Source organism: Gracilinanus agilis, chromosome 2, assembly GCF_016433145.1.
Source record: "Gracilinanus agilis isolate LMUSP501 chromosome 2, AgileGrace, whole genome shotgun sequence".
Lineage (NCBI taxonomy): Eukaryota > Metazoa > Chordata > Mammalia > Didelphimorphia > Didelphidae > Gracilinanus > Gracilinanus agilis.
Window position 1 is genome coordinate 39865596 of NC_058131.1, and position 24941 is coordinate 39890536.

Sequence of the window (24941 nt, forward strand, 5' to 3'; positions counted from 1 at the left end):
CATCTATCCATCCTTTTATCTCTCTCTATCTATCCTTTTGTCTGTCTATTTATCTATCTATCCATCCTTTCATCTATCTATCTATCCATCCTTTTTCTGTCTATCTATCCATCCTTTCATCTATCTATCTATCTATCTATCTATCTATCTATCTATCTATCCATCCTTTTATCTATCTATCTATCTATCTATCTATCTATCTATCTATCTATCCATCTATCCATCCTTTTATCTATCTATCTATCTATCTATCTATCTATCTATCTATCTATCTATCTATCTATTTATCTATCTATCTATCTATCCATCCATCCATCCTTTCATCTGTCTATCTATCTGTATTTCATCTATTTCTTATTTATCTCTATCCTTCAATGGTTTCTGTCTTTTATCTATAATCTACTAATCTATCTTCCTCTATCCTCTCTTTTTTTCATCTCTTTCTTAACTATTATATCCCTTCTCTGTCCTGTATCTATAAATATCCCTATCTACATTTCTAGCATTTATCCCCCTTTCATCTATTTCTCTCTCTCCCTTATCTATCGATATCTTTCAATCTATTGCTTATCATCTCTATCATCTATCTATATGTCTTTATAAAAAAAACAACCCTTATTGTATGTCTTAAAATTGATGCTAAGTATGGACTCTAAGGCAGAAGAGCAATGAGGGCTAGGCACTGGGGTCACACAGCTAGGAATGCCTGAGGTCAGATTTGAACCCAGGTCCTCCTGGTGCTCTGTCCACCTGAGCCACCTAGATCGTCTCAATCATTTATCATCTTTCTGTCTATCATCTCTGTCTCTGTCTCTATCTACCCCTTCTCTTTGGATATTTTCTTAGTGCTTTTGAGTTCACATCATACTTTCCTGCCAATCTCCTCCCAGCCTTTATTTCCACTCAAAGAGCAATTGGCCCTCCTTCCTTTCTCCTTCTCTAAGCTGAGGCTTTTCTGCAATTATATGGAAGCTAACATTCGGTTTGGAGTTTCCAAAGAGGAATGTGGTTTTAGTCTAAGAGAAGGCTTTGTTCACAAAAGCCTGGAACCACCCTTTGCCAGCTTGCAGATCTGAGTCAACTCCAGGAGGAGGAGGAGGAGGAGGAGGAGGAAGAGGAGGAGGAGGAAGAAGAGTGGGGCTGCCTGGTGGAGGTCAGAGATGGTGAAGGGCTTCCCTCTGCTCCAAGCTGCTTTGCTCTGACACTTCTTTATTGCATTCTTGGGCTTTGGCTGCCAACAACGTCTCGTGCCCCAGACCTCCGTGGAAAGTGACAGTCTCGTTCTCACGTTCCCTGCCTCTTTGCATCTGCCCTGCTCGGCTGTCCCCCTTGCCGCTGACCCCTCGGCAGAGGGATTCTCGCTCTCCATCCTCAGGGCTCCCTAGAGCGAGTTGGACTTGTTTGGGTTGGGGGGAGGAGGGAGGGAATCCCCAGTGATAGCGACTTGGTCACGGGCCTTGTTTCTGTGTCTGTCTGTCTGTCTTTCTCTTTTCTTGCTCCTGGCGACAGGAATGCGGGAGGCAGTGGGAGAGGATCTCCTCCTCGGCCCGAGGCACAGGGGCAGCTCGGTATTTATAACCGTCACATGCTTGTGTGGTCACTATGTACATTCCACCGGCCCTGGTGCGTGGGGAGTGAGCATCACAGGGAGGGCGTGGCCCTTCCAAGCCTGCCATGATGTGTCCGTCCTGTGTCTCAACCTTTCATCCTGTCTTTCTTCCTCTCTGTGGCTGTGGTAGACCAACATACCTGGCATACACACCCTCTTCCACTTCATCCCCTCCCATGCCACTCTCCACTTCCTTTGGGGTGCCCTGGATGGGCGAACCCTGCTCCCCTCTGTTGGCAGTGAGGTTTGGCCTTTGTTTTCTTTCTAAGGTGTTGGGGGGAGGGCTTTTCAGTCTGTAAGAGGCATCTTTTTGGGGGGCTTGAAACACCTGGACTCCCCTATGGTGATGAGGATACATCAAATGCACCCATTCTTTGAGTTTCCTTTATTTAGAACAATAACCAGCTCCTAAGAAACTCAGTGTTTGGAGTACAGTAGAAGATATTCAGTGAGTGAAGAGGGGACTGGACGGAAGGTCAAAATGGCCTTAGGGTTGAGCACAAATTTACTTTGAGACTTTGGGCATTTTCTATCTGGGCCTCAGTTTCTCCCTCTGTAAAATGACAGGGTTGGATGAGATGCTCTCCGAGGTCTCTTCTAGGAAACATTTTAATACATCTCTGGCATCTAGAGAATCAGTGAGTCATGGCTTCCTTCTCCTTCTACCTCATGCCCCTCGTCCAATGGAACCAGGAAATGGTGAAAGCCTTAAGCTGTCCACTAAGTTTTCTTTTAGGCAGGTCCCTCCCTGGCTCCCTGGCTGCCTCTGTCGGAGATTATCTGGGACTTGGGGTCTGTCGCTCGGCTTCCCCGGAGAGGCATCCTGGCTCCCGATAGACCCCTCGGCTAATCTCCTTGTTTTTGTTTTCATCGATCGCATAACTGGCCATTCTGGCTGCTCAGTAAAGGCTGGTCAGGTTGAGCCATTAGTTCAGTTTTCCTGACACTGTCCCGCCTCCCCTGGTTCATCTCCTGCCCGTAGGAACTCTGCAGGGTAGGGGGCCCCCACTCATGCTCCTTTTGGTTACAGGTGGGAGGTTCTCCGGCAGTGGGAAGTGCTCAGGCATACCAGCCCACCATTTGCCCACGATCCAGAAGATGGTGGAGTCCATGTCCCAGCTACAGGAAGAAAAGGGCCAGCTGCAGGAGCAGTTAATGGCATTGCAGAAAACGATTGCCTTTCGGGAGAGTGATGAGAAAGCTATGTCCACTCAGCTGCAAGTTCAGGTACTAACTTTGCCCTCAAAGGACGCTTGAGGAGAGATTAAAGATGGGGTCAGGGGAGTTTGTGTCCTGATTGGAGGTGCACAGCGCACCGCACTCCAGCCATCTTTCTCATTCTCTGTGGTTCAGAGGAACATGTGCGGGGTTTGGACTCGAGGAACCTTGGTTTAAATTGGATACTTCCTCCCTCCCTCCCTCCCTCCCTTCCTTCCTTCCTTCTTTCCTTCCTTCCTTCCTTCCTTCCTTCCTTCCTTCCTTCCTTCCTTCCTTCCTTCCTTCCTTCCTTCCTTCTTTCCTTCCTTCCTCATTAAAAACAAAAGAAAAGGTTAATATAGAGAGAAATATTTTCATGTTTCCTCCATATCCACACTAAAGGAGTTTGGGGGATCCTCATTTTCCCTTCCAGTGCTCAGTTGGGAAGTATTTAGAGCCCAGAGGGGCCTTAGAGGTCCCTTAGATCAATCCTGGGGGAAGGTAAGGTCTAGAGAGAGATGTCTTGTGAGTTACTAGTCAGTCACCCAGATAATAGGGAGCAAACTCAGGTTCTTTAACCCCAGAGCCGATAACTGTTGTTTCTCTCCATCCCCCCCCCCCCTTCCTCTTGACTTCAAGTTCATCTGTAAAGGCAGAACCACCCAAGGCCATGGGCTTGCCATCCCCTCTGTTGCCTCAAGCCCTTTCTGTTATACCACCATGAAGCCTCCCCTTTCTTTGCCTTTATTTGTACCTTTTGTCTATTTTTGATGCCCTGCATCTGTCTGCAGTGAATGAATTCACTGACCTCCTCTGGCCATTTCTCCGGTTCTCTCTTGAGTTTGCGTTTCTAGGTGCTGGTCGCCTCCCCGGCTCGCTAACGAGCACGCTCTATTTCACCATCTAGGTCATTCCCTGAAGAAGATCCCGAGCAGTTCTGGGCTCCAGGGCAGCCCCGCTGTGCCCAGCTCCCAGCCTTTCTTTGTTCGGTCTCCCCAGAGGCTCTGCCCTTCCAAGAGCTCCATAATCATAGGTGTTTTCCCACTTTATGGGGGTAAAATCTTGTCCCTCCCTCTAAATGGCAGATTTAGACAAAGACAGATCTTGGCATAGAGAGAGATTAGATTAGCTCCATTCAGCTCACTCTCCATGCGGTCATCCCGGTTGTGACCTTATGTTTTGTGCCAAGGGCTCAGCAAATTGATTCGATGACCTTAAAGAGTAGGATCCAACAGAAAAATGACCAAACAACAAAAATAAGAGAAAAAAGGTTAATTGTAATTACAAATTGTAATTATGCCCATCCTAAGTTTTCCCTTTGTGGATAGAGAGATCCTGGAGATGGGAGGTCCTGGGTTCAAATATGGCCTCACGTACTTCCTAGCTGTGCGACCCTGGGCAAGTCACTTAACCCCCATTGTCTAACCCTTCCTACTCTTCCGCCTTGGAACCAATCACAGTAAATGATTCTAAGATGGAAGGTAAAGGTTAAAAAAAAAAAAAGTATTTGCCTGGGGGAGCTTTGTAATTTTTTGGGTAACTTCCTTTCCCCTATTTCTTACTTAACAATCTGTCACCTTTCCAAAGTTTCAGACTCTTGGATCCTTCTCCCATAGTTTTCTGATTCAATATATGGCTTTCTTCCAGTGGCCTGAATCAGTCCTGAGAATGCAGACCAAGTATCAGCTTAAGGTTTCATTAGGCTATTTCCATTTCTTCTTTAGCTGGTGTCCACCTTTCCTATCTGACTTCCCAAGTTATTGCCATTCCTTTACTTAATTAAAAAAATTTTTTTTAACTCAACAACAATCAAAATTGAAGGTGAGCTTTTCTGATGACAGCTGGATAGAGTGTCAGATCTAGAGTCAGGAAAACTCAACTTCTTGAGTTTAAATCTGGCCTCAGATAGCTACTAGTTTTGTGACTCTGGGCAAGTCACTTAATTAACACCGTTTGCCTCAGTTTTTTTCATCTATAAAATGAGCCAGAGAAGGAAATAGCAAACTACTCCAGTATCTCTGCTAAAAAAAAAATACCCAGATAGGGTCCCAAAGAGTCAGAGATGGCCAAAATGAATGAATAATTTTCTAATGACATCTAACTTCAATTTCCTTTCCTCATTTAGTAAAAAGGACTTTTATTAAATAAAATCTTTTCAGATTTCTTTTGGATGAATTAAAAAGTCCCCCTGAATTTTGCAAAGTGTCTCTCATTTTCACATTAGTCTTTTTTGATCTCATTTTAAGTACCCACTATTTTGGAGTGCACCCCTTTGATTGTGTTCTCTAGCCTTCCAATTCCTGTGGTAGCTTCTTAAAGTATTGATTTCACTTCTCTTTGCCCACTGCCTCCCTTTCTGGCCATTCTTCCTTTATCTGATGCAGAGATATGCTCCTTCCTCATTCCTGTAATATTGTTTTTCCTTTTAATTTCCTGTGTGTCTTCACCATGGAGCTGCCTTCCCTAACCTGTTGGTCAGCCTTGTGGACCTTCGTGGTATTTCTTTTAACAATTTCCTTCCTTCCTGGAAATCCAGAGCTCTCTCAAGTCATGCCCCCTTTCCTTTTGTCCTTCTAGCTTAGGAGATCATAGAATGGTTGGCTAGAAGGGACCCGAGAGATCATTATCTGGTCAAACCCTTTCATCATCATCATCATCATCATCATCACCAACATCATGGTAGCTAGCATTTCTACATCGTGTTAAGGTTAGCAAAGAGCTTTATATAGGGCAACTCAATCAGTTCTGACAACCTCTGGAGGTGGGGGGCCAGTATTCCTTCCATTTTATAAATGAGGAAACTGAGGCAGAGGGAAGTTTAATTTCTCCTCCTGCCCATCCCTCTCTCACTCTCTTCTGTCACAGCTAGGAAGAACTCCACTTTGCTACCTACCTGCCCCCCATCTTCTTGACTACACGTCCTGAGTTCTGGCCAATAGATGAGAAAATGGAGAATCTGGAAGAGATGATGCCTTGTAGGCATTCATTAACTTTATGGAACTGGACTGGCTTGCTCAAGTCCATAGGATAGGGAGAGGCAGAGCCGAGATGTCTTTAGATCTTCTGTTCATTCCTTGCTATGGATACTTATCCATGTACTTAGGGAGTCTCCCCCCTTAGAACACGGGCTCCTTGTGAGTAAGGATCATCCCCATCCTTTGGAGTGGACTCTTTGGCACCCAGCTCAGAGCCCAGCAGTCAGTCAATCAGTCAACATTTATTAAGCACCAGGAACATGCTAAGTGTTGGGGCTACAAAAGGAGACAAAAGATAGTCCCTGCCCTCAGGGAGCTTCCGATCTAATGGGATGCAGTAATAGATGCTTAATAAATACTTCTCGATTGATTGATTCTAAATGTCACCCATTCAGGAGTAATTGAGTGCCTGCTCTGTGCTGATGCACCGGTCCAAGCAAGCTCCCTTGGTTTCTCTTATCTTCTGCATCAGAAAATTGATTCCCTTTAAGAACTCATTGATAGCCTCATCGCTTGCTTGCACACATCCAAGGAGAGCTTGTCAGTGACCACAGAAATCAGGAGTTTGGGCAATTTGGGGAACTCGCCCCCCCAAACCCACATCCGCACTCTCTTTGGCCGTTAGGAGATCTTGAATGAACCGCAGCTTCAGTCTCTTCTTTCTCTTGAACCCAATTCAACAGTTAGTCAGCGCCTTTGGCATGTGTGCCATTGTGCTCTTATCATAGACTCTCCCTGTAAAAGGAGCCAGAGAAGAAAATGATGAACCACTCTCGGATTTTTTGCCAAGAAAACCCCAAATGGGGTCCCAAAGAGTCAGACATGACTAAAAATAACTGAACAACAGCAATACAATTCACAAAGGAAGAAACCCAGGTTCATAGATTTTCCCATGATGCCACAGCCAATAAAGGGCACACCCAGCATCCAAATCCAGGCTTTCTCCCCCAAATCTTGTGCCCTTCCTCCTGTGCCCCACCAGTCACCTGGCTCGGTGTCTCATCTCCTTTTGCATAGTCTCAGGCACTTAACAGATATTTATGGGATAGAATTAAAAGACAGCATGCTTAGGGCTGGAAATACAAAGATGAAAAACAATCCTATTTCTTCTCCCAAAGAGGTTATACTCTGGTAGGGGATGATAGAAAGTATTGAAAAGTATAGATTAGAAGAAAAAAAAAAGGAGCTGGAGTTTAAGGAAGGAAGGACCACTTCTCTCCGGGGAAAAGAGAGCTATTAACACAGAGTGGGCAGGACAAAATCTGGGAAGGGCCAGGAGACCTCTTTGGCCAGAAGGCATGGTATGAAATAAGGTTGGAAAGGTGAGTTGGGGTCAGAAACTTTGCTGCCATAGACTCATAGATTCAGATCTGGAAGGAACCATCGTAGCCATTTCTCATTTTACAGAGGGGAAAGGTGAGGTTCAGGGAAGTGGCCATGACTTGCCCAAGGTCACACAGCTTGTGAGTGTCAGGATTTGAACCTTTCTTGATCTCTTCTTACTTTCTGGACCTTGGAGCAAGTGCGAGCATATTTAGTAGGTCTTCTCTATCTCTGTATCTATCCCAAAGGTTTCGGAGGTCTTAGAATGTATACTCTGGATTCCAGGGTTTGGGGCTCTATCGAAGGGGAAACTTCCTCATGATTAGAGCTCTCCCGTAATGGAAGGAGCTGCTTCTGAAGCAGTGGTCTCCTCGTTAGTGAGGGTGTTCAGGCAGAGGACATTTTGCTCATGGAGGAGGGAGCTGGACCAGATTCATAGCTTTCATTATCCTTGGGTCCCTGGAGAGATTTCAGGGTGAATTTGGATGAAAAAAACCTGACATCTTTATTTTCATTGACCTTTGGTTCCCTTTATAATCTTATATATTTTTTAAACTGGAGAACATGATTCTGAGAGGGGTCTGCCAGGGTGTCACCAAAGGGGTCCAGGACACACAAATAGATTAAAAAACAAACCTTTGGACTAGACGACTTTGAAGGTCCTCTTCTTGTTCTAGCATTCTGTAATTTTTAGTGCTGAGGAGATTGCCAACTCCTGGCTTGTACCCTTCCAGTGCGGGTAAGGTGGACCAGAACAGTCAATAAAAATGAAGCACCTACTATGTGCCAAGCTCCGTGAATGCATTCAATGCAACATATTCCTACTGATGGAAGAGCAAGTTCCCCCCCCCCTTCCCCTCCAAACAACAACAACAGCCAGAGGGTAGACCAGTAGGGTAATCATCATACAGGAAAGGAACTCTCCCCTCCCAATTCCTGGTGTCTCTGGTATTTCAATCAAGCTAAGGCCATTGATATCAACCCAAAATCCAAGTTTCTTTTTCTCATTCCTTATCCCCACGCACTCGGTCTCAAGAGCACAGATGGTCTGAATGGTGATGGTGGTAATTAGCATTTAAAAAAGTATTATTTTATTTCGTGCCTCAATGACATGAAAAAACAATTTTTAACCTTTTTTTCTTTTAAGTCTGAGCCAAATTCTCCCCTTCCTCCCCTTCTCTCTCCCTGAGGTGGAAAGCAATCCAGTACGGTTTTGACATGTGTAATGGAATAAAATGTTTTCCCATATTCGTCATTTTGTAAAAGAGAACTTGAACAAAACCAAAGAAAAATGAAGAAATAAAGTGAAATTTAGTCTGTCTGGCTCTGCATTCAGGCTCCATCCATTCTTTCTCTGGAGGCAGACGGCATTTTTCATCACTTGTCCTTGAGGATTGTCTTGGATCACTGTATTGCTAAGAATAGCTGGTAATGAGCATTTATAAAGTACTTTAAGGTTTGCAAATAGTCACTCATTTGATCCTCGCAACAACTGTGGGAGCAGGTGCCATTATGGGCTCCAGTTTAGGGCTGAGGAAGCAAAGGCAGACAGGTGAAGTGATGCATTAAGTGTCTGAGGCTGGACTGGAACTCGGATCTTTTTGACTCGAGGCCGAGCTCTGTGTACTGCCCGTTGCCTCTTCTCTTCCTCGATAACTTTCCAGGACGTATCAGAGTTGGAAGAACTCTCTGAGACTCTCTAAGTCTAGCCTGGACCTGAGCAAGAATCACCCCCGTATCCGCAGCATCCCTGATGGATGGTCATCCATTCTTGACTGGAAGACCTCTTGGTGAGGGGAATCCGATACCCCTGAGGCGAAGGTCTCAGCCTTTTTGTGTGTGTGTCCTGGAATCCCCGTGTGATAGTCTGGTGAAGCTCCTTAGAATCGTGTTTTTGAATTCATAAAATAATGTAAGATTGCAAAGGAAACTAATTAAATTGAAATTCAATGATCAGAATACATGAAAAAAAAACCAACAACTTACGAGTTTGTGGGTCTCAGGTTAAGAACCCCAAGTCTGGAGAGGCAGATTAGATATCTCACATCCCTTCTGGGTCTCCCTAGTTTTTCTACAGAAAATTTTTTCCAATCTCTGGCGGTGAGCTGTAATTTTTATTCCTTATCCCTAGTTTAATTCTCTGGGACTAAGTAGAACGAGTAATTGAGGATTACCTCCAGCCCTCCCAAGCTTTGGAGTGTCAGGATTTGATCCTGAGGCTTCTTGAGTCTCAAGTCAAATAATGCCCCCATCCACTGGGCTGTGCCACTTCTCCCTGGGCCTTTTTTTTTTTTTTTTTCACTTTTCTTGGCCTTTTCCTCTTTTTTGGACACAGGCTGGAGCCCTTTAAGGAGCCGGGCCCTTCCTGAGGCCTCTCTTCTCCAGGCTTACCATCCCTAGGAATCCCTCCTTGATCCTTTTCATGACTTCCAACTTCTTAAGCAGCCCAGATTTGTCGTATCTTTGTGGCTTCTAGGATCGCAGAGGACCTTCAGCATGGAGTCCTGAGACTTGGGGACTTACTAGCTCTGTGCCTTTGGGGGAAGCATCTGCTCTTTCTGAACCTTGTTTTATTTTGTGACTAAATGAAATCGTGTGTCTGTAAGTGCTTTCTGCCTTTCAAGACAGGGCTCTGTGGATGGGGGCTGGGAGCTCTGCTGTCTTTGATCCCAGGCTCCAGTCTGCTTGCTTTAAAACCGTAGGAAGGTGAAGGGAGCAGCGAGGTGGCTCTGTGGATTGAGAACCAGGCAAATGTGGCCTCAGACACTTCCTAGCTGGGTGACCCTGGGCAAGTCACTTGACCCCCATTGCCTCGCCTTTATTGCTCTTCTGCCTTAGAACCAATACATGGTATTAAATCTGAGACAGAAGGGAAGGGTTTAAAAAGCAAATAAGCAATCAAAAAACCTTAGCTGGAACTCGAGGCTTTGATCTTGCTTCCTTTAGAGGAGGGGTGCTTAGACTGAGGTCTGTTTTCTTGTGATTTAAAAAAATATATATATTTTGATAGCTGTATTTCACTTTTGATTAGTTTCCTTTGTACTTCTCTGTGTTTTTATTTTATGCATTTAATTTCCTTCTTCTGAGAAGGGCTCACAACACTGTGGAAAGTGGGGTGCAGGACTCCCCCAAAAACAAGGATCTCCTGACTTAGAGGAAAACCAATTTATTAGCACAGAGGCCCAGGAGAGAGGAAGAGAGATAATTAACATTTTTGAGAAGTGATAAGTAAAAATGGCCACACCTTCGGGCTGGGAAGACACATACCTGAGATGGGCAGATGGGTTTTTTTTTTTTTTAACCTTTTTAAAAAACCGAATGCGATGGCTGAGGGTGATGATGAAACTGGAAGGGAATCTGATCAGGGCCAGGCTCAGCCTTCCAGATTTCCCCGGGAGATGGGCAGGGCTCCGAGGTGAGGAGGTCTCCTCTCCAGGCTAATTGATGACTCAGTTTCTCTGACTGCCTGGGAGCCTGGGAAAGAAGAGAATGTGCTGTCAGCTCTCTAGCTCGGGTTTCCCACAAATCACAACCTTCATCATTGTGGGGCAGAAACAGATGATACTGGCCCGGACGGCGGGCTGAGCCCCTCTCGGAATAGCTGGTGTCCGGGGAGAGACGCTGGAGCCCTTCCTGGGACGAGGTCAGTCCAGGATCATGCCTGACCGCCCCGACGTGGGGTCGGTCCTCAGGGCTTGGGTCTGACTACAGAGTGGGGCTCTCCGGGTCTGGGAATTCAGCCAAACTGGTTCAGCCACATACCAGCTGTGTGACCTTGCAGAAGTCAACTCAGTTCAACAAGCGTCTGCTCCGGCAAGTTCACGCCTTTCTTTGTCGGGTCTGAGATTCCGGGCTATAAATCGAGGGTTCCGAACGAACCTTTCTCTGTGGGTCATCTCCAGCGGATTCATTCTGTCCGGCCCAGGGGGGACGTCCCCTGGTCTTTGAGGCACCATCAGCAGTAAGGTCGAACCTGAATCTTCAGGAAAGACTCAAAGGAGATGAATGTGTTTGTTTTAAAGAAGCAGCTCTGCCTCTGCATTAAGAAATGGGAAAATGGACTTCAGGGCTGGAGGAAAAGGGCAAGAAGCATAGCACTAGGGTGCAGCGACAACTCCGCAGAGGATCTGCGTTCAAATCGAGCCCTTTCCTCGGATTGCCTTTAGCAAATGTTTTTTTCTCTCTCTTGCCCTCGATGGCTTTATTTCTAAAAATGAAAGGGTTCCGCTAATTCACAGATTTAGGGCAGGAAGGTCATTGAGTCTAACCTCTTCATTTTTTACAGAGGACAAAACTGAGTGAAGTGTCTTTGTCCAGTGCCACTCAGCTAACAAAAATGTCTGAGAGAGGCAGCTAGCTAGCACAATGGCTAGAACCACCAGGACCCATGTTGGGAGGACCCGGATTCAAATCTGCCCTCAGCTTCATGACTCAGGCCAAGTCACTTCATCTTTTTGGCAAGTCCTTCCACCCTTCTGTTTAGAACTGATGCTAAGGGAGAGGGAAAGAGCTGTGTTTTTGTTTTGTTTTGTTTTTAATGATCTGAGGAAAGAGAGGGTCTTCCCTTCCCTCCTCAATAAATGCCATTGCTTCCCTGCTATCTCCACCATCACACAGGCAGCCCTCCATCTGGTCTTTCTGCCCAAGACCAATTCTCTTGGGGGCTCCCTCTAGAACTGCTAAGGTTCCTTCTAGATTGTGATCCTAGCAGAGCCAGCATTCTGATGGTCTCTGCGTTCACCTCAGCCTCACTTGGACATTCCTCTGCTCCATCCTTCCTGTTGCTCGGTTGACGGGTGCCCTCCTGCCTTATGATTTGGACAACAGCATTTGCCCCCTTCCGCTGGCTCAGCCTTGCTTCCACGTCAGATTCAAGGTGCTTCTCTCCCGGCCCTTCCCACCGCCCGGCTCTTGTTTCTTCCCACTCTTCTCTCCTTTCCCATCCTGGCCTCCTGCTTCTTGGATTCCCACCATGTTTCTTTCCCCCCCTCCAGTGTTTCTTCTTCTCCAAGGGCTTCCCTCGTCTTCTCCACACACAGGAGCAAAGTCCACTCTTCTGCCCATCCTTTCCTGAGGGAGAGGGCGCTTCTGCTCCCTGAAATGAGATACTCACTTCTTCGAAAGGGCACAGACTTGTCCTCGGCAAATGGGCTCCCCTTGACCATCTCGCGCGCTCTTTTGTCTCTTAGGCTTCAGCTGGAGCCCTCTGGGTAGACACTGAACCCCAAACACCACGCCAGGTACTTAACTGCTCATAGCTGCGCCCCTGTTGCTGGTGTGGCCAGAGTGGGTGAGCAGGGCTCCCGCTGCTCCCGTGCCCCGTGTGAGAGCCCTGTTTGGAGGTGACTTCATGTTTCATGTCTTTGGCAATGAGGCTTAATTCTTTTTTCTCGGAGTGGGTGAGGCCCCCCACATTGGCTTTTTTTGCTGCCTTGCCAACCAGGAAATTCCATGAGCATTCCTGTTTGTGATGCAAGAAGGGAACAGGAGTCTGAGCTTGGCCAGCTTTCTCGGGAAACGTTGCCCTCAGATCTGATTCCATGTCCCAGCTCGATGTTTTTCACATTCTAGAGGCAGAAGTCATAACGCCGGCGAGCGCTTATTGACTGCCTCCTATGTGCCGAGGATACAGAGAAAGGTAAAAGCCGGTCCTTTTTTCTCAGAGAGCTCACAGTCGCAGCAAACAACTATTTACCAGGTAGACAGAGACAGAATAATTTGGGGGATGGCCTCGGACGGAAGGCACCGAGGCGATGGAGAGCCAGGAAAGGCTTCTCGCAGGAGGTGGGCGGATTAAGACTTGAAGGAAGCCAGAAAGTGGAGCTGAGGAAGGAGAGAGTTCCAGGACGGGCTACGGCCGGTGTAAATGGCCAGAGCTCAGGGCGTGATGGAGAGAAGGCCAGCAAGCAGGCTGGACTGCAGTGAGGTGTGAGAAGATTGGACTGCTAGTAAGGGCTGGGGGCGGAAGGACCTTAAAAGTGAAACAGAGGACAATGTTGACTAATCCATAAACATTGATTAAGGAAGTTCCTCTTATGGGCCAGGAATTATGCCGGGTTCTGGGGGGGACAGAGATAAAGGTGAAAAAAATCTCTGACCTCCTGGAGCTTACATTCTAACTGGGCAAGAAGGTACACACATATCGACTTATCTACATACATGTATACATGTGTGTGCTCTCCTACGGACTCACTGGCACGTCCTCTAATGCCCAGATAGATTTGCGTGTGTGTATGGGCGTACACACAGACATACACTCATTGACGTGTTATCTCCATGTGTACCTATGTGGGTGCACATACTCGGCGGAGAAGACGTGAATAGCTGGGGATCATGTCGAAGGTGGCCCTTGAGCTTAGCCTCAAAAGAAAATTAGAGACTCTGAGAGACCGAAGAGAAGGGAATATTCTGGACGATGGGGAGAGCCAGTGCCATGATGCAGGAGTCAGTGATGGATTGTCAAGGATAAGGAACTCTAAGAAAGATGGCTTGGTGTGACCTGACTTGGGGTAGATGGGCTGCCATGAATGAAGCTGGAGAGGTGGACTGGGCTCAGGTGGCGAAGAGCCAAAAGGAGGAGGTTCTACCTGATCCTTGAGGTAATAGGGAGCCACTGGACGTTAATGAGGAGAGGAGTGACATGGGCAGACTTGCACTTAAGGAAGATGGCTTTGGCAGCTGTGGGATGGGTGGACTGGAGAGGAGGCTCGAGTGTCCTTAAATCACTTTGTCCTTGGCCACATGTAGTAGTTAGTGGCAGACTAGATTCAAACACAGGTTTCCTGACTCTCAAAACCAGCATATTTTTTTGTCTGTGACATCACAATTTCTAGGCAATACATATTTTTTTATTTTTAAAAGATAACTTTTTTTCCCAATTATATGTAATAACAAATTTCTACACGTTTTCTGAAATTATATGATCCAAATTGTCTCTCTCCCTCCCTTTCTCTCCCTTTTCCCCGGGGATGGTAAGCCATTTGATCTGTGTTCTACCTATATTATCATGAAAACATATTTCCATGTTGGTCATCGTTGTAAGAGAATACACATATAAAACCCAAACCCCCAAATCAAAACTCAAATAGACTAACGGGAAAGCGCGTTCGCCTGGATCTGCATTCGGACTCCAACAGTTCATTCTCCGGAGGTGGACAGCGTTCTTTGTCCCCAGCCCTTCAGAACTGCCCCTTGGGAGGGTCCTTGGTGTTAGGGCAGTGGGCGTAGTGACCCCAAATTTCGAGTCCCATTACTGTAGCCGTGCCAGCGAAGAGCCCTAACAAAAAGCATCTGAAAGCAACCAGGCTTATTTCAGAATTTTTTTTTTTAAACCCTTGTACTTCGGTGTATTGTCTCATAGGTGGAAGATTGGTAAGGGTGGGCAATGGGAGTCAAGTGACTTGCCCAGGGTCACACAGCTGGGAAGTGTCTGAGGCCGGGTTTGAACCCAGGACCTCCCGTCTCTAGGCCTGACTCTCACTCCACTGAGCTACCCAGCTGCCCCCAGAATTTTCTTTTTTTTTTTGAGGAGGATAAATCTGTATGATAGAGTAGAGGCAAGAGAGAACCACTGGAATTTCTTAAATCAGATGGTCCCAAGAACCTTCTTAAAATAGATCTCATCATTATGTGGATTTGGATAATCTTCGCATCTTATCCTACCCCCAACATCCAATGCACAACTATATATTGTCAATATTTCTCAAAGAAGATAGTTATTCTATAAAGTGGGTATCAGTCTTGGGACCCAAATACCAGGATCACAGTTATCTTTTTAAAAACAAAACAAAACAAATTCTTACATTCTGCCTTATAATAGATATGACCAGTTCCAAGGTAGAAGAGTGGAAAGGGCTAAAAATTGGGGATCCAGAGACTTGCCCAGGGCCACACAGCCAGGAGATGTCTGAGGCCAGATTTGAACTTACATCTCTGGATCAGACTCTATCCACTGAGCCGCCCAGCTCCCCCTACCCAGTTATCTCTTGGCAGACATGGGCCAGCTGGAAGATGGGTGGGGGGAGTGGAAGGCAGGAGGAGAACAGCGTAGGGCATTTATTCTTCATACTCTCTCTTCTGACTCTTCAGAAAACAGTCATGGGGCTTCCTCCCGTCCCTGCTCTTATACTCAGTTGGACTCATAGACCTCCCCCTTGGAGGGAGAATTCCATGAATAAAGCATTCAGGAAGGGGAAAACTAGTCTAGTGTATTTATTCACCATCCGCCCTGACGTCCAGGGAAGTGTAAGGCGGAGAGCTCCGCGCTCATGGTTTCGGGAGGACCCAGAGAGGTCAGCCGGGCCATCCCGGAGGGACCGAGCCAGAGGCAAGCCCCAGGTGGAGAGAACGGGCTCATTTTCCAGGGGAAGATGCTGAGGCTCAGAGAGGCTTCTCATAACTTTGGCTGTGTGTTGGCAGGTGGAAAGTCTGAAGGAGAAACTCCTTGGCCAGATCCAGGAACTGAATCGACTCCGTTCAGAGCTGGTAAGCCTTCTTGAATATCGATTAGGGAATTTGAGGTGATGAGACTCTAAGTGTTCCCCAACACAGCTCGCTGTGTACCCATCCCCACCCCCGTATTTATCTTCAGGACTCAGAGCTTGTGCCAAGCTAGCCAGCCCTCCCACTGCATCTCCATCCCTCTCTCTGCAGTCTCCGATGCCCGGACGTTATAAAGAGATCAATATAGAAATACACAAAAATATACACACTAACTCTAACATCTAGTGTTCGTGGAACACATCAGCGTTTGCAAAGTGCTTTCCATGCGTCATCATCTTGGATTCTCATGACAGAGAGGCACCATTATTAACAGATGAGGAAACCGAGGCTGAGATTACTGAATGACTTCCCTAGGGTGGCACATGCTGTGATCTCCGCAGCTGGAGAGGCTGAGGTTGGTGGATCACCTGAGCTTGGGAGTTCTCAGGTGTCCGTGTTTGGTCCAGCCACCAGTCTGGAGAACCCTGGGAGCAGGGGGCCACCTGGCTGCCCAGGACCGAGACAGCACGGAGCAAAGCCTTCATGAGATCGGGCTAGTGAGTGGGCTCTGCGCTTCTAGCCCCGGCAGGATGGGGAGACCCAACCCGGAAAAAAAAGCAGCCACAAAGTTTCTAAGGTGTACTTTGAGTTGAGATCTCCCAGACTCCTGCCCTCCGTCCACTGTGCTAAGTGTTATATGTATGTGTATCTATACACATTTTAAAAAATTTGTATCTATTATATAATAGCAGGCATTTCTATTGAGCTTTAAGGCTAATAATAGCACTTTGCAAATATCATTTCATTTTATCCTCACAACAACCCCTGGAGGTGGGTGCTATTATTCCAGTTTTACAGATGAGAAAACTGAGGCAAACAGGTTAAATGACTTGCCCAAGGTCACACAGATAGTATATGAGACTGCATTTGAACTCTTCCTGTCTCCAGGCCCAGAACTCTATTCACTGAACCATCTAGCAGCCATATTGATATATATCCATCTATGCATCTATCTTTCTATTCATCTATCCATCCATTCCTCTCTCTCCTATCTATCTATCTATCTATCTATCTATCTATCTATCTATCTATCTATCCTTCTGTCTATCTCTCCTTCTGTCTATCTATCTTTCTGTCCATCCATCCATCTATCTATCTATCTATCTATCTATCTATCTATCTATCCATCCATCCATCTCTCTGTCTATCTATCTATCTATCTATCTATCTATCTATCTATCTATCTATCTATCCATCCATCCATCTCTCTCTCTCTATCTATCTATCTATCTATCTATCTATCTATCTATCCATCCATCCATCCATCTCTCTGTCTATCTATCTATCTATCTATCTATCTATCTATCCATCCATCCATCCATCCATCCATCCATCCATCCATCCATCTATCTATCTATCTATCTATCTATCTATCTATCTATCTATCTATCTATCTTTCTGTCTATTTAACTATCTCTCCATCTGTATATACACATACATATAGGTGTATATTATATACATACATGCACCTATTTTGTTGTCCAGTTGTTTCATCATATCTGAATGTTGGTGACCTCATTTGGAGTTTTCTTGGTAAGATACTTGGAGTGGTTTGCCTCATCCTTCTTCAGGCCATTTTTCTAGATAATGAAACAGAGGCAAACAGGCTTAAGTGACTTGGGCAGGGTCATGCCGCTAGTAAGTGTCTGAGAGCAGATTTGGACTCGTCTTCCTGACTTTGGTGGTACAGTGCATAGAGTTCCAGGTGTGGAGAGCACTTATACTGATATACCATTTACGTACATATTTATAACACATGCACACATACAGAGAGATGCTCATTTTTGTGCTTAGTAATGTTTCCTTTGGGACGAGAATGCCCAGCTGCCTTTATGCTCACAATGCCGATGTCAGTTTTACAATCCATAAAGCTGGGTACGTCCCTTCTACCAAAAAAAATTGGATTGCTGATGTCGACTGAATGAAACCCATCGCTTGAAATGGACGCAGGGCATTCCTGCTAATGGACGCTGTGCAGCAATTATTTCAAGAAATAAATGTAGTTAGAATTGTCACCCTTAGATAGGTGCATGACCCATTCTGTGCATGCTGGGCCATCTCTTGACAGCCTCGTGCTTGGGGAAAGAAGATTCCATGGGATTCTGGGGCAGGGCTGGGAAGGAAGATGTATGCCTAGTGCTGTCCCAGCAGCAGGCTGGCTGCGTCTCTGTCTCTGTCTCTGTCTCTCTCTCTGTCTCTCTCTCTCTCATTCTATCTTTTTGTCTGTCTCTGTTTCTCTGTCTCTTTTTCTATCTGTCTGTCTGTCTTACTATCTATCTCTCTGTCTCTCTGTCTGTCTCTGTGCCTCTGTCTGTCTGTCTCTTTCTTTTTTTTTTTCCATTTAATAATTTTTATTTTTTAGAAAAGTTACCATGGTTTCGTGTGTCTGTCTCTTTCTGTTTCTCTCTCCATCTCTGACTCTCCCTCTCTCTCTCCTTGCTCCTTCCATGCCTGATTCCCTTTTGCCAGGGAGGCACCGACTTGGAGAAACACCGAGATCTGCTAATGGTGGAGAATGAGCGCCTGAGACAGGACATGAAGCGATGTGAATCCGAGCTCCAGGAGCTGAGGGCTAGGCCTTCCCCATGCCCAGACTGTGAGCACAGTAAGGTGGGTGTGCAGGGATGGGGCAGCCTGCCGGGTGGGACGTGGCACAGGCTCTGGGCCTCGTGCTGAGCCCGGCCCTCTCTCCCTCTGCCAGGAGAGCGCCCAGCTTCGGGAGAAGCTGGCCCAGCTTCAGCTGGAGACGGAGGAGAACAAGGGCCGGCTGGCCGAGCTGGGCCTGGAGGTCCAGCAAAAGACCAACCGTCTCGCCGAGGTTGAGCTGCGCCTGAAGGACTCGCTAGCCGAGAAGGCCGAAGAGGAGGAGAGGCTGAGCAGGCGCCTTCGGGACAGCCAGGAGACCATCGCCACCTTGAAGGCTCAGCCTCAGCCTGTTAAGGTAAGACAGAGGGGTTTCCTTGGCAAAGCCAGGGGGCTCAGTGGTTCGAGAGCCAGCCTTGGAGATGGGAGGTCCTGGGTTCAAATGTGGCCTCATGTACTTCCTAGCTGTGCGACCCTGGGCAGCCCCCATTGCCTAGCCCTCACCCCTCTTCTGCCTGAGAACCAATAAGCAGCGTTGATTCTAAGATGGAAGGTGAGGGTTTAAAAAAAAAAGGATGTTGGTCCAGCAGAGAGGATGTTCTAGGCCTTTGCCTTTGTCTGCGTCTCTCTCTCTCTCCCGTCCTGTCCTCCCCTCCCTCCCTCTCTCTGCCTCTGGCTCCTGGCGAGATAATCACGTTCCTCTGTGTGCTCGTGCACGTGTCCCTTTGCAGTATATCATCAAGACGGTGGAAGTGGACACAGCCAAGACCAAGCAGGCCCTGTGTGAAAGCCAAGCCCAGAACCAGTATTTACAGGAACAGGTGGGGATGCAGAGACAAGTGCTGAAGGAAATGGAACAGCAACTTCGGAGTTCTCAGCAGACAACAACCCAGCTCAAGGCCCAGGTACCCAGAGAGCCGGGGGGGGGGGGTCCCTGTAAACCCCGATCTTGTATAAGTGAAATGTGAAAGGAGAAAGAGGGACACAGAGAGGGAGGGGGAGAGAGAGCGAGACAGAGACAGAGAGACAGATGGAGACTGAAACAGAGAGAAAGAGAGTCAGAGAGAGAGGGAGGGAGAGACAGACAGAGACAGAGACAGAGAGAGAGAGTCAGAGAGGGAAAGACAGAGAGACAGATGGAGACAGAGACAGAAACAGAAAGAGAGACAGAGAGACAGAAACAGAGAAAGGGAGTCAGAGAGGGAGGGAGAGACAGAGACAGAGAGACAGATGGAGACAGAGACAGAAACAGAGAGTTCGAGAGAGATGGAGGGAAGGAGAGACAGAGAGAGACAGAGGGGGAGGGGGAGAGAGAAAGACAGAGAGACAGATGGAGTCAGAGGCAGAGAGAGAGGAATTCTGTTCAGCAAACGGATGCTGGGAGAGACGTGAAAAGCTTTGATTAGACATTTTCTCTCTAGAGACAGAGACAGAGAGACAGAGACAGAGAGAGATAGATGGAGACTGAAACAGAGAGAAAGAGAGTGAGAGAGAGAGACAGAGACAGAGACAAACAGAGAGAGAGTCAGAGAGAGAGAGACAGATGGAGACAGAGACAAACAGAGAGTCAGAGAGGGAGAGACAGACAGAGACAGAGACAAACAGAGAGAGTCAGAGAGGGAGAGACAGAGAGACAGATGGAGACAGAGACAGAAACAGAAAGAGAGACAGAGAGACAGAAACAGAGAAAGGGAGTCAGAGAGGGAGGGAGAGACAGAGACAGAGAGACAGATGGAGACAGAGACAGAAACAGAGAGTTCGAGAGAGATGGAGGGAAGGAGAGACAGAGAGAGACAGAGGGGGAGGGGGAGAGAGAAAGACAGAGAGACAGATGGAGTCAGAGGCAGAGAGAGAGGAATTCTGTTCAGCAAACGGATGCTGGGAGAGACGTGAAAAGCTTTGATTAGACATTTTCTCTCTAGAGACAGAGACAGAGAGACAGAGACAGAGAGAGATAGATGGAGACTGAAACAGAGAGAAAGAGAGTGAGAGAGAGAGACAGAGACAGAGACAAACAGAGAGAGAGTCAGAGAGAGAGAGACAGATGGAGACAGAGACAAACAGAGAGTCAGAGAGGGAGAGACAGACAGAGACAGAGACAAACAGAGAGAGTCAGAGAGGGAGAGACAGAGAGACAGATGGAGACAGAGACAGAAACAGAAAGAGAGACAGAGAGACAGAAACAGAGAAAGAGAGTCAGAGAGAGAGGGAGGGAGAGACAGACAGAGATAGAGACAGATGGAGACAGAAAGAGAGAAAGAGAGTCAGAGAGGGAGGGAGAGACAGACAAAGACAGAGAGACAGAGACAAACAGAGGGAGAGACAGATGGAGACAGAGACAGAAACAGAGAGAGAGAGTTGGAGGGAAGGAGAGACAGAGAGAGATAGAGAGACAGATGGAGACAGAAACAGAGAGAGAGTCAGAGAGAGATGGAGGGAAGGAGAGACAGACAGAGACAGAGAGGGAGGGAAGGAGAGAGGGAGAGAGAGACAGATGGAGACAGAGACAGAAACAGAGTCAGAGAAGAGATGGAGGGAAGGAGAGACAGAGATAGAGAGACAGATGGAGATAGAGACAGAAACAGAGAAAAAGAGAGTCAGAGAGAAAGACAGAGAGACAGATGGAGTCAGAGGCAGAGAGAGAGGAATTCTGTTCAGCAAACAGATGCTGGGAGAGACGTGAAAAGCTTTGATTAGACATTTTCCCCCTTGTGGAGCTTCTGCCCCAGTAAGGAGATGAGAGCCAGGCATAGTGTTCCAGAAGAGGTAAAAGTCAAGGAGCTGCCATTTCTTCGGTGTCCGCCTTCCTCCTCCCGAGGCAGCCTGCAGCCCTCTGAGGCGCCTCAGGAGATGGCTTGGTGAGTTTCTGTGGCCGGAGCCTCTCGTCCACTGGCCAGCTTGGTGAATGCTGAGCCTTCTTGGCTCCCACCTCCTGGCTGTTCCACACACAGGACCCTGCATTTTCCCTGATTATCTCCAAGGCCCAGAACTCTCTTTCTCTCCCAGTCCTACTCCCGGCCACCCTGGCTTCCTGTAAGTGCCATCTAAAAGCCCATCACTTACAGGAAGCCTTCCGCAAACCCCCCCCCCCCCCCGAACTCTAGTCCCTAAAGAGATGCTAGACTTGTTCTGGGATGAGGGACGCAGTCAATGGCCAGGCCGGCCCTGAAGCCTTTCTCTCTTGCCTGGACCTTTGAGGCCTTTGGGGAGCCAGGATCTCCTTCCTCCCACAGTGAGGCTTCAAGGGAGCATGTTAGTCTAATTTTTCTTTTTAAAAGCCTGACCTACTGTTTTAGAATCAATGCTGTGTATCGGTTCCAAGGCAGACAATGGTGGTTAAGTGACTTGTCCAGGGTCACCCAGCGAGGAAGGGTCTGAGGCCAGGACCTTTCCTCTCCAGGCCTGGCCTTCTAGCCACTGAGCCACCTGACTGCCCTACATGCTAGTAGAATTCAAGGGCTCCCCTGACATCTCTGCCATGATGGGATAACTGGACGCCATCAACCAGTCACCAGGGACTTGCTTGTGTGGGTCTACAGAGCCAGGCACAGTCACTGCTCGTGCCTCCAGGAAGCTCCTGCTCAGATCGGGGGCCATCAGCATCCTGAGAACAAGCCACAAGCATGGACAGAGCCGTCTGGGAGGCTTCAAGTGCCTTCGGGGATTCGGGAAGGCGTCCTACAGAAGAGAAGAGCTAGGCTGGGCCTTGAAGGAAGCAGGGAAAGGAGAGGCAGGGAGTAGGAGGTGGGGGGCCTCCTGGGCATGGGGGACAGCCGGGGCAGAGGCCCAGGGATGGAGCGTCCTGTGGGACAGACAGCCAAGAGCCCAGCGGCGCTGCACGGCTTCACAATGGGAGAAGGCTCCCAAGGCAGGAAGGGGCTGGCATGGGAGGAACATTGGAAGCCCATTCAGGCCCCTTACGGTGCCCTGTGTGTGCCTTCAGTGCTTACTGATGAGCTGCTGGAAAACTGCTGCTGAGAATCTGGCCTCAGACCCTTCCTCGAGGGCTGGCTGACCCTGGCCAAGTCACTGCACCCCCATGGCCTAGCCCTTAGCGCTCTTCTGCCTTGGAACCAATATATGGATTCCAAGAGGGAAGGGAAGGCTTTAAAACAATAACTGCAGAGTTCTGGGCAGCCACAGTCTGCAGAGAGTCCTAGAAACACAGTGCCTTGCACCCAGGCACTCAATAAATCTTTGCTGAATGAATGAACATTGAATTGACTCCTAGAGTGTCCCATCTGAAAGAGCCCTTAGATTTGATGGAAAGGGGGCACTGACTTTCTTAGAGAAGGGAAATGACTTTCTTAAGGTCACCCAGGGAGTGAGTGTCAGAGCTGGTGCTAGAAAACGAGGGACCCACCGCCCCAACACACACACACACACACACTCTTCTGCCTTGGTCGAGGCTTTCACCAGCTGCAATGAAGGTATGGGTGGACACGCCGTGGCTGGAGAGACTCTTTGCCAGGCGACCGTGGACTGCCCAGGGATGTAGCTTCTCCATTCTCTTCTTCCACACCCCCAAACCCCAGATCATGATGTATGAGTCGGAGCTGGAGCGGGCTCACGGGCAGATGCTGGAGGAGATGCAGACCATGGAAGAGGACAAGAACCGGGCCATCGAGGAAGCTTTTGCAAGGGCCCAAGTGGAAATGAAGGCTGTGCATGAAAATCTGGCAGGTGAGAGAGGGAGGGGAGGGGGCCCTGCTTCCCCCCATCCCAGTGTGAGCCAGTCTGGACTCTCCTCTTTGCTGATGGGGACCTATCTGCAAAGGAGAAGACAAGGTGCTTCTCTGTGTGCTGGGTGCCTAACTCTCCTCCCTCTCCATTTGTATTCCTTGGCAGGTATTCCAAGAAGTTCAGGCTTTGATCACTTCGTGCATCGATGGCTTCAATGTCTGCATTTTTGCCTATGGACAGACTGGTGCTGGCAAGACATACACAATGGAGGTAGGCTCTTAGAAGACTTTCTTGTACTGTTATTCTGCCTTCTGGACCATGGCTGCCCTGATGGGGCATTTTCTCAGGGATGTCCAGAGGGAAATTGGGATGTTGGGCATCTCGCTTCAGGTCTCTGCTATTTTCTACTTTTCTTTTTCCCTAGCTTGTTCTTTCTTCTTGTTCTTTAATATATATATATATATATATACATATATATATATATATATATAATATCTTCCCATCATATTCATCTTACTCTCAGTATTGTATCTATTTATGCTCCTTCACTGCCCTTAATAGTGATAAAGTTCTTAGGTACTTTGGGTACCTTAATTACCTCAAGTATCAGAGATATTTTAAATATCTTGATCTTTTCTGTGTAACAATGTAATCGTGTTGACCCCATTTATAAGTATCTTAAGTACTTTAAGTACTTAAGTACTTTAAGTACCATATATATATATATATATATATATGTAGATGTTTTAAGTATCTTAATTATCACTTTCCCTTATAGTAATACAATCAATTTGACTGTATTGGTTCCCTTGAGTATCTTAAGTATCTCAAGAACTTTAAGTACATTGGGGAACATAGATATTTTAGGTGTCAATTATTATTGCCCCATGCAGGAATATATTCACTTTTACCCCATTGGTTCCCATGAGTATCTTAAGTATCAAAAATACTTAAAGTATTTTGTGTATCATAGATATCTTAAGTATCTTAATTATCACCTTCCCATATAGTAATATAATTAATTTGGCCCCATTGATTGCCTTAAGTATCTTAAGTACTTTAAGTACCTTATATATAATAGTATCTTAAGTATCTAAAATACTTAAAGTACCTTGTATATCATAGATATTTTAAATATCTTATTATCACCTTCCCATATAGCAGTATAATCAATTTTACCCCACTGATTCCCTTAAGTATCCTAAGTACTTTAAGTACCTTATATATCATAGATACTTTAAGTATCTTAATTACCATCATCCCCATTCAATAAGGTTTTCAATTTGACCCCATTGGTTCCCTTGAGTATCTTAAAGTATCCTAAATACTTTAAGTAGCTTATCAGGTTTCTACTATTAAGGATCTCTGGGGTCAGTGGCCAACATTTAAAAAGAAAAATTCTTCCTAATTCTCCATTTGGAATTGTCCCCAAGAAGGATAGGACTGGAAATTCACTGGTCAATTCCATCCTAATAAGGAAAAAGATCTTGGTATATGAGTGGACTGCAAGCTCACTAGGTAATCGTAGTGATAGTCCCCCAAAGCTCAGGTGAGCGTAGGGTAGCATTCCTAGAGATAGTGTCCAGAGGGAGGAAGTGGATACCCTTCTCCCTCCTTCTCAGTGAGATCACATCCAGAGCCCTGTGTACAGTTCTGAGCATCACTTTTTAAGAAGAGTGTGGACAGGCTAGGGGAGAGGAGCTAGGTTGGCCAGGAGACTGTGTGGTCTAAGGATTGGCCAAACCAACGTACACATGCGTATCTTGGAGAAGAAAAAAGGGCTTTGGATCATGGACTATAGTATCATTGATTTTTGGAGCTGGAAGGGAATTTTGAAGTCATCTGACTTCACCCTTTTCTTTGGTAAGCGATGAAACCTAGTGAAGTCCTAGAAATGTCAAGGACTTGCGTAAGGTCACACTATCTGATTTCAAATCCAGTGCTCGTTAGATCTAGAACCCCCTCCCCTGGTCCCCCCCCCACTCTATTTAGGATCAGAAGGACATAAGGTCATGAGAGGGGGAAGACAC

At 46.9% G+C, this 24941-nt stretch overlaps 1 protein-coding gene across 1 annotated transcript in view; it reads left to right on the forward strand.

Moving 5' to 3' along the window:
• Positions 1 to 24941, forward strand: part of KIFC3 (kinesin family member C3) — a 48275-nt gene that overhangs the window by 11411 nt on the left and 11923 nt on the right. Inside the window, exons 5-11 of the mRNA XM_044659352.1 lie at positions 2640 to 2836; positions 15523 to 15588; positions 18115 to 18255; positions 18347 to 18586; positions 18960 to 19133; positions 22764 to 22907; positions 23077 to 23181. Of these exons, the coding sequence (XP_044515287.1) occupies positions 2640 to 2836; positions 15523 to 15588; positions 18115 to 18255; positions 18347 to 18586; positions 18960 to 19133; positions 22764 to 22907; positions 23077 to 23181 (1067 nt within the window). The remainder of the gene's footprint in view (positions 1 to 2639; positions 2837 to 15522; positions 15589 to 18114; positions 18256 to 18346; positions 18587 to 18959; positions 19134 to 22763; positions 22908 to 23076; positions 23182 to 24941) is intronic.